Here is a 10,187-nt window from a genome sequence, read left to right as displayed (position 1 = left end):
GAAATAGAAATTTAAAATTATTATATTTGGATCAAGAAAAATATCTGGAAAAGATACTTAAGAGGTTTAATATGAATGAATGTAAACCTTTAAAAACACCTATTTCAAGAGGTCAGTACTTGAATAAATCAATGTGTCCTCAAAATGAGACAGAGATTCAAGAGATGGAATCTATCCCCTATGCCCAAGCTGTGGGCAGTCTCATGTATGCAATGACAACTACAAGACCTGATATTTGTTATGCGGTGGGATTAGTAAGCAGATATCAATCTAATCCAGGGAAGACACATTGGCAAGCAGTAAAACGTATATTTAGATATTTACAAGGTACTAAAAACATGGGCTTATGTTTTGGTATAAGTGATCTAGAAATTAAAGGATTCACAGATGCGGATTTTGCTGGGGATGCTGATGATAGAAAATCAACAAGTGGATATGTATTCTTGTTTGGTGGAACAGCCATTTCTTGGTTAAGCAAGAAACAAAATTGCGTTGCAAAATCCACTATGGAAGCCGAATATATATCATGCAGCACAGCAATAAGTAATGCAGTGTGGATTAGACGCTTTGTAGAAAGTTTAAATTTAGGTTTAAACAGTAAGCCAGTCAATATGTTTTGTGATAACAAGTCTGCTATCTCTTTAATAAAAAGTGGAGCACAAAGCTCCAAAGGCAAACATATTGATGTAAATTATCACTATATTCAAGATATAGTGGAAAGAGGGGAAATTAAAATTGAATATATACCCTCAACAGAGATGGTAGCCGATCCTATGACCAAAGGATTGTCTTTGGAAAAATTAAAAGAGCATGTAGCTACAATGGGATTAAGAAACACCTAGGTGGTAGCTACATATATGTTTAAGCACAAGCGGAAGGATTCAGGGACGCCTGAATGAACGATTTTGTGCAATTCTGTTTCTAAAAAGGGGGATAATTGGTCAGATAATAGACAGAAAACACTTAAGAAATAATATTACAACTTTCATAAATGTAAGGTTCACCGAGAGACATTATGTTACAAGTTGGTAATATATATATATGATCTTATAGTGTAAAAGACACTGATGAAAGGTATCAAGGAAACACTTGATTAAAAATATCAGTGCAGGTCAGCACATAGTTTTGTGTATGGCTGAAATTGTCAATTGTGGAATAGGTGTGAACCGGTGTTCCTTACCACAGAGAATTGATGTCATTCGTTTAGTTAAAAACGAAATGAAGTCACCTTAATATATTAGCAGTGTGAAAAATATATAGAAAAAGGTGCGATTAGATAAGATGACAAAATTGTATACACATTGTAAAATGTCATAATCTAATGCCGATCTGTAAATTAAACAGATGAGAGTTGACATGGATAAAAATAACATTTGGTACCAAGGTGATAATGTTCAACTAGATTACATAATGTTAAAGTGTGATCAAGTGGGAGATGATGGTTTAAAGGGTGATCACACCATAACTAGTGTGGTCATTCCCATAGCCAATCACAACCTTCCATGGAGGTTATGATAGAGTGACAAGTTGTGACTCTTGATGAAGAGTCATATTCAAACTCTATAAATAGAGTTTGATAATGAGATGAACGTACGTTATTATTCATTCTCTCATTTTCACGTTGCTCTTGTCCTCCATTGGATATCCACCCTAACGGGAGATTCCTACAACATAGATCATACGTTCAACATATTTCTACAATCTTCAAGATCTCGACGGAGAGTTCGAGCACAATATTTGGTTAGAACTTCCACTATGTCACTATGCCCATACCTTGCTGCAATGTGCAATGGAGTTTCACCTTTGGCATTGGCTTGCCACAACAATGAGGGACACATGTTAAGAATTTCAATTCTTTCACAAAGTTGGTTGTTGATTTTGATTGTACAATGAGGGTGGTTGCAGTGATGGAGCTGGGGGTGGCCCGTGTAGGCCATGGCCCCCACAACACAAGGAAAGAAAAAAATTAAAGGTAAAAAAAAATAAATTTATAAGCCTATTAGCCCCTACCCATATCAAACTCTGCCTCCGTTCCTGTGTGGTTGATTCTGATCCTGCATTGGGGGTTTTTGAATTGGATCCCGATTTGAGGGCTGTGATGTAAATATGGAGGACTGTGTTTTTATTTGGGGTTAGTAGGAGGTGAAGAGACTCATAATTGGTGATATCTTTGAAGACCTCAATTTCGCCTTCTGCTGCAGCATTGTAGGAACGAAAATCCATGCAAGTGATGGTCTCTGTTTGCTCGGGCTGATTAGCATTAACGGATGTTTGAGAGGGATCCATTCTTTTACTGGCTCTTATAAATATCTCTCCACACAATAGTCCTTGAACTAATAGTTTCTATGCCTCGCCGTATAATGATCTTTGTTTTGCCCTAGCTTCACAAATATCATGAACAGGTTACGTGAAACACAAAATAGTAATCAAAGAAATTTTAAAAAAGGGAAAGTGAATTGAAACATGTCATCATCACCCTTGTAGACATTGCATAGATTGATCATATGAAAAAAAAAAAAATTAAAAAAATTAAAAAAATCTTTGGCTGTCTATAAGTTTTATTGATATTACTCAATAATGTCTAATTTGTTCATCTAATTCCAATTCCTCTTGGTCCAAGTGTTATGGGTGTCGCATATACTCCAAATAGTACCATTCGCTTAATTACTAGCTATCATGACAACTCGTGATGATTGTAAGTGTGTATATTGGGGAATCTTTTACATACTTGAATGAGAAATATTATAATGGAAAAGAACATGATAATAGAGAAATTAAGCCTAACACCGCCACCAAAAGCAAAGGCAATAGCCTATCCGAATCAGGCATCGAACTCCCTGTATCAGGGCACCCAAAAACCCCAATCAAAACCTCAAAAATAAATCTTAACAACTGCATCCTAAACACATCACAAATTCCTTAGCAAAATTCTCACAGCTAAACGACAACAACGAAAAAAAAAAAAAAAAAACACCTCATAAAAAGGAATATTCCTTAATGGAGTACTAAAAAAGGTGAGATATGGCAAAATTACCAAGTTGAATCCACCGTGAAAATGATGGCGATAGGCCGATGGCAATCGTGAGTGCGGCTTCGGTCATGAAAGTCACCTCAAGTCGATATGTCCAAATTGAGTGACTGTGTGTGAGAGAGAGATCAGAAGAGTACTGTAACGGGGGAGACAAAGATGAAGGGAAAATGAAGAAAGAACAAAAAAAAATGGGCGGGAGATCGAGGTGGTTTTGAGTGTGGAGTAAGGCAACGTTGTTCCCAAATATATAAGCAAATGCTTTGAACTTTGAAGGTTAAGGCTCCATAATTAGGCAAATTGAAGAATAAAGAAAAGTATCTTACGTACAGCTGGCATCAATTTGTATTAATATGAATATTACTTTGTTATTTTGTGTGTGTATATATATATATATATATATATACACACGTGTAAATTCAAACCTTGTCTATAATTGGGTCCCCAGTTACCACACAACAACGATTCGTCATAGTTTTTGGCCTTCGAACTGAATTTCTACTTAGGGTGCGTTTGAGAGTGCGTTTTTAAAAAAATAATCTACGATTTTAAACCAAATCGCAACTTTAGAGTGTTTGGGATTGCGATTTTAAAAACGCAAATTTTAAAATCGCAAAAAAATCTGTGATTTCCATAAGCTGATTAGAGAATGCTTATTTGAAAAAGTGCGAATTTAAAATAAAATCACGATTTCTATTAAAAATATATTTGGCGCAATAGTTACCTTTTTTAGAACGAGATTGAAAAAAATACCAAGAATACCCACCTAAAATATACTAAAACCCTTCTTTTTCTCTTTTTTTTTTTTTTTCTTCATCCTCTCTGTCTTGTTCATCCTTATTGGTAATTTGGTCATGAAACCGCAATTATATGCTAATGTTATCCAAACATTCAATTGATAAAAAAAGTACTTTTTAGCATGTTTTACCAAACGCATGTGCAATTTTAAAAAGTAGCAATTTTAAAAACGCAATTTTTCAAATCGCACTTATTAAAATCGCACTCCCAAACGGGCCCTTATTCCACGTCATCGCCAGAGCCCTACGAAACATGTGCTTTATAATCTCTCTACCTCAGCACCGTTTGTAACTTGAATTTACAGTAATCAAAAAGTCTTATTCTGTTATGAACATGATTAATATTACTATATATGTTGAAGCAAACAAATAAATTTGTCTACATATATAAACGTGATATAGGATGGATAAGTATTGTATATGAGAATAACTACATATTGAATACCAATTAAAGTATGCGCCAAGCTTCTTCCTAGCTTCTACTCATTGTTTGAGACTTTGAGTCTATTGGGATGGAATCCCGCAATTGAACCAATAAAGTTTTCTTGTGTTATGAGCATGATTAATATTAGAAGCAAACAGGATTCGAAACTGATGAAAAATTCCAAACTCTAAACCAACGTTTGGAATGGAAGATTCCAAACTTCATCCTTCTACCCATCTTTCTAGAGTTTGCTTTTAAAGCCATCGTTTGGAATAATGGAAGATTCCAAACTTCATCCTTCTACCCATTTTTCTAGAGTTTGCTTCTAATGGGATGGAATCTCGCAATGGAACCTATAAAATATATTGTGTTATGAACATGGTTAATATTATAAGCAAACAGGATTTGCAATTCTGATGGAAGATTCCAAACATATAATCCCACGTTTTCGTCTCACTCCGGATTCCACTGCAAAAAAGAAGAAGAAAAGTGCGTGATATATTGAAGAAAGAAATATAAAGAGAATAGCGCAATAAGAAAAAATGAAAAGACAAAGGATTTGACGGGTAGTTTAGTTATAGATACTTACGTCCACCACTAGGTGACAATCTTAACACACTCCATGGAGTAGAGGATCACTACAAAAATATGGAACATTTGCGTCCTTTTAGAAAAGTCTATATATATATATATATATATATATATATATATATTAAATTGTTTCTCTTATTCTGATTAAAACAATATTGGCATTTTTTTATGTGTTTTTTATATATATTTTTTGGGATTTTGTCAAATATCAATGAATTTCAGTAGATTATTACTAATCTTAAGTATGTTATTTGTTATTGTTTGTCCTTTTTATTCATACATTTTTTTGTTGATTTGTTAGATTAATAACTATTGGAATATACTAATAATTTTATTATAATATCATTAGAGTATGTGTCATTAGCCATGAATTGTTTAGTGTGATAAGTATTAAAACTAATAGATAAATATAAAAATGGAAAAATATAAAAAAGCCTCACAAACTACCAATCGTTTCCATTTTAGCTCCCTAATGTTTGAAAAGTGATAAAGTATCCCATCAAACTACCAAACAATTGCAATTTGGCCACTCTATTAGTCATTACCGTCAAATAAGATGAAAAAATCAAAACTATATTGTTTTGATAAGATTAAGTTACTAAAATGCAATTTTTAAAAATAAATAAATAAATAAAAACAAGCAAGCAAAACCGCCGTTTTGCTTGAAATTAGGGTTTCCTTACCCTTACCAAAACGGCGCCGTTTTGGTTAGTGGTAGGAATTAAAACAAAAATCCCCTACCCCACACTGGTTGTAACCCACAAAAATCCCCCAACCCCACGCATACGCCCAACAGCTCTTCTCCCTCACAACAACCTGCAACTTTTTTAGGGTTCTCTTACCCAATCCATTATTTACACAAATTATTTGTGTAAATAATTTTCTTTGTGGGCATGCATGCTCACACCACAAAAACCATTTTCTTTATATTATTTCTAAATATGCAGGAGGCCAAGAAGAGAATTAAAGAAACAAACCCACGTCATTTCTAATTCATATTCACTTCATTACTAACAACGACACCGTTTTTGTTACCAATGGCCATGGCCATTGGGGTGCTCTGCGATGAAACATCACAAAACAGAGCATTGAGCAAGTGGGAAAACCATAGATGGAGAATTTAGGAGGTGTGACCTGTTTGAGATGAAAAGAAAACCGGAAAACAAAAAGAACCTCAAAACAGGAAAAAGAAAAAGGAGGAGAATAAAGAAAGAAAGCGTAATGTGAGAAAAGAGAGAGGGAAAACAGAGAGCAATCCCCTCTCTCCCCAACTCCCATAGAGAAAACAGAGAGCAATCCCCTCACGACAACCTGCAAATTTTTTAGGGGGCAATAAGAAGGTTTTATGCTTTCGCATGGAGGTTGGGCAGTTTGAGTTTAATGGGTTGGGTAAGAGAACCCTAAAAAAATTGCAGGTTGTCGTGAGGGAGAAGAGCTGCTGGGCGGTGGAGTAGGGGATTTTTGTTTTAGGGCATGTTTGGGAGTGCGATTTCAATAAGTGCGATTTTAAAAATTGTGTTTTTAAAATTGCACAGGCGTTTTGTAAAACATGCTAAAAAGTATTTTTTTATCAATTAAGGGTTTTGATAACATTAACATATAATTACGGTTTCATGACCAAATTACCAATAAGGACATTTCTTTATAACAGTAAAATAACTAACATTGTCTATAAGCCTCTATTTTTAACACCTATGCAAACAAAAGTATGACTTATAATTTGACATTAACTTTGAGTTTTCTACTTAGGTAATTATATATTGCTATATTACTTGTTTCTATATGCTTTTCTGTTTTTGTATTTTTTTTTCTTGAAACATATTCCAAACAGACATATAATAAAAAATAGAAGAACAATCCATTAAATTAAACTAATAATGTTTATCAAATTTAACTGTTACATAATTCAACAATAATATAAATTAGTACTTGATAAATCACCAAAAAATACTTAAAGTACATTAAAAATTAGCCTAAAACATAAATAATAAAGCATTGTTTACAGCCCACAAACGGATCGGGCTATATTGTCGCGAACCACTTTCATCTCCTCGTCATGTATATTGTCAATGTTTTCCTGACTGTTACTCCTTGCATCATCATCATCATCATTATCAAAGTTATCTTTATCCCACTTAAACCCTTTATCCTTTCTATCATGTATTCTAATAAAATTATGAAGGACCGCGGTAGCAACTACAATGAGCATTTGATTGTTAATATCATAAGATGGCATTTGTCTTAAAATATGCCACCTATTCTTCCACACACCTAAAGTTCGCTCTATAACACTTCTAAGTGATGAGTGAACATGGTTAAACCTCTCCTCTATCCCATTTCCTCGACCAGCTCGTCGAAAATCGGGAAGGTGATATCTCTCCCTTTTGTAAGGTGTCAAGTACCCTTTCATTAAGGGGTATCTAGCATCAACTAAATAATATTTTCCGACACACGATAATAATTACCATCTATGAGATGTACATAAACAACATGCATTCATAATCAATAAGATTAAAAAAATACTATACCTAGTGGTGGTTTCGGAAAGTTTGCAGATGGTTTATGAATAACATCTAAAAAACATACGTGTATCATCACTACAAAAATTATGGTCATTAGCGGCGACTCCAAGTTGCCGCTATTCACAAATACCGGCGACTCGTGGCCGCTATTTGGTGGTTAGTAGTAAGTGGACGGTGAAGCTAAATACCGGCGACTTTCAAAGTTGCCACTATTTGTATGTCATTAGTGGCGACTTAGAGTTGCCGCTAATACTTTTTTTTTTTGCCGGAAAAAATGGTTCAAAATGGTTCTAAGGTTGCCGTTATTGTATATCATTAGCGGCAACCTTTAAGTTGCCGCTATTTGTATCTCATTATCGGCGACATAAAGTTGCCGCTAATGATATAAGAAAAAAAAAAAAAAAAAAAAAGTCAATAGCGGCAACTTGGAGTTGCCGCTATTGCTCTATCATTAGCGGCAACCCATAGTTGCCGCTATTTATCCAGTATTACGGGCGACAGTAATAAGAAAATTAAAAAAAAAAAATGGAAAACGTCAACAGCAGCAACTTGGAGTTGCCGCTATAGCTCTATCATTAGCGGCAACTCATAGTTGCCGCTATTTATCCAGTATTACCAGCGACTTACAGTTGCCGCTATTTGTAATAAGAAAATTAAAAAAAAAATTGGAAAAGGTCAATACAAGTTGCCACTATTCCTCTATCATTAGCGGCAACCTAAAGTTGCCACTATTTGTCTGTAATTAGCGGCAACTTAGATGTTGCCGCTAATGAATTAAAAAATAGAAACTCAATAGCGGCGACCTAAGGGTCGCCGCTATTGAAAAAAAAAAAAAAAAAAAAAAAAAGGAGCACATATATATATATTCATATGCAAACACTACACACTTGAACCAGAAAAGAAAAAACTCCAAAATAACATTATTCAAAAGCAAGAATACAAGAAAAATACATTACTTAAAAAGGGTCCTGTTCAAATAGCTATATACCTCCTCATGGAGTAGAAGAGTGCAACTTTCTATTTAATCTTAGTCAATCAGCAATCAAGATTAAGTCAATTTTAAGCAACATAGAAGCATGAAAGGAGGAGGTAATAAAAGTATTTGTAACTACAATACAATCTTATCAGTTTGTAATTTGATGAAAAAAATAATTTTACAAGCCAAGTTTTATCTGTATCTTTAAAAATAATATCCATAACCAACATTACACACACCACCACTTAGAACCGACAATTAAAAGTGAAAAGGAGTAATTTATCATGATTTATTACCTAAATACTGTTCTACATTTGACAGGGGTAGGCAGACAGAAGTTTCTTTGGCAAAGGTTACATGACTTTGGCTAAAGATTTGATTGCCATGGTAATACACAATCCAAAATATAAAATTACTTAAGCTTTTCAATTATATACCAAGGTACATATTAACTGCTAAATCACAAGGCCTGTCAACTAGTTTATAATAGACCAAGAAAGAGATGGGAGTAGACGGTGAGGGGTTAGTCACGTAACTGATGTTCAGATGATATCAAGCATATAATTTGAAGAAAACATGCAGGTAACAACTTGAATGTACAAATTCATTTAGCGGCCTTTGGAAAATCCCAAAAACATAGTCAGCTGAACATGCACTGACCAGCTTTTGATTCTCTTAGTTTGGTAAAGGCAAGCATGCTGTTTGAAAGTTAATAATTTTGGCAAAATTGCATTGCGCTAAAAACAAATCTTAACTGAGCTCAAAGCATATAGCGCAATGAATGAGAGTGGCAACATTTGGTGCCCCACCAGAAATCTCCTAACAGACCCTTTATCAGGCCAATTCTTAGTCTAGAAAACTCTCAAATCAGTTTCTCCGTCAATATTTGCATTCCCTACAACCATCCATTTTTAATAAATGCAACCCTCAAGTATGCATCTCATGATATAATTGCATGTAAAGGAAAAGAATGGGAAGTGTTCCACCTCCGGTTTAAGATCTCGATGCACCACACCCTGAAGATGACAAAATGCTACCACATTCAGTATTTGTACCATGACAGCCTTTGCCTCATCTTCTGAGTATTTTCCACCCCTACAAAAGTAATAGAATAACTAGTTGACGACTACAGTGATGCACATCTGAAAGCCCCAGAGAAAAAACCTACAAAAATAAAGAAATAAAATAAATGACTACCTTGAAAGTATTCTGTCTAGAAGCTCCCCTCCTTCACATAACCTGAAATATTCACAATAAGAATTAAATTCCATAAGGTCGAAGGTCTAGTACAATGCAGTGAGCAATCATTCCAGGGACTTCTATGTTATAAAATCATATTTAGTCAGCCACAATTACAGATACCATATGCTTGTATTTAAGAGACGCACAAGAATATTGGTAAATAAATAAATAAATGGTTATAAAGCCCTCATGAACCATCCATAGAAACATAAATTCATCATTCATGTCAACCAGTTATTATTTATATGAGCTGCAGTAAAACATTTGATGTCAAAAAGTAGAGTTTGTTCCAAGCTTACTCCATTACTATGTAGACATTATCGTGGTCTTCAAATGCATCATAGAATTGTACTAGATTGTTATGTCCTGTCAAGGCTCGCAATACTTTCACCTCCCTTCGCACATCTTCAATCGCAATTGCTGATGTCATCTGGCAACAAGGATTAGAACAGCATGAAAAAATAACAATGAACAACCCATAAATGAGCACTATAAAATTTTGTTAAATATTTCAAATATCCAGTTATCCACCAACTCCCAAAAGTTTACTAAACTGAAAAAAAAAAGACCATACGAATAAAATTTTGGAAGCTAACCAAGATGTAAA

General features: G+C 34.3%; 1 protein-coding gene across 1 annotated transcript in view; it reads right to left on the bottom strand.

The window, feature by feature from the left end:
• Positions 1 to 2,286, bottom strand: part of LOC132178259 (ankyrin repeat-containing protein At5g02620-like) — a 9,791-nt gene extending 7,505 nt beyond the window's left edge. The window contains exons 1-2 of the mRNA XM_059590709.1: positions 2,051 to 2,286; positions 1,700 to 1,851 (exon numbers count right to left, since the gene is read on the bottom strand). Of these exons, the coding sequence (XP_059446692.1) occupies positions 1,700 to 1,851; positions 2,051 to 2,286 (388 nt within the window). The remainder of the gene's footprint in view (positions 1 to 1,699; positions 1,852 to 2,050) is intronic.
• Between the last annotated feature and the right edge of the window lie 7,901 nt (positions 2,287 to 10,187).

The sequence above is a fragment of the Corylus avellana genome, chromosome ca4 (assembly GCF_901000735.1).
Source record: "Corylus avellana chromosome ca4, CavTom2PMs-1.0".
Taxonomy (NCBI): domain Eukaryota; kingdom Viridiplantae; phylum Streptophyta; class Magnoliopsida; order Fagales; family Betulaceae; genus Corylus; species Corylus avellana.
This window is presented reverse-complemented; position numbering and strand designations above follow the sequence as displayed.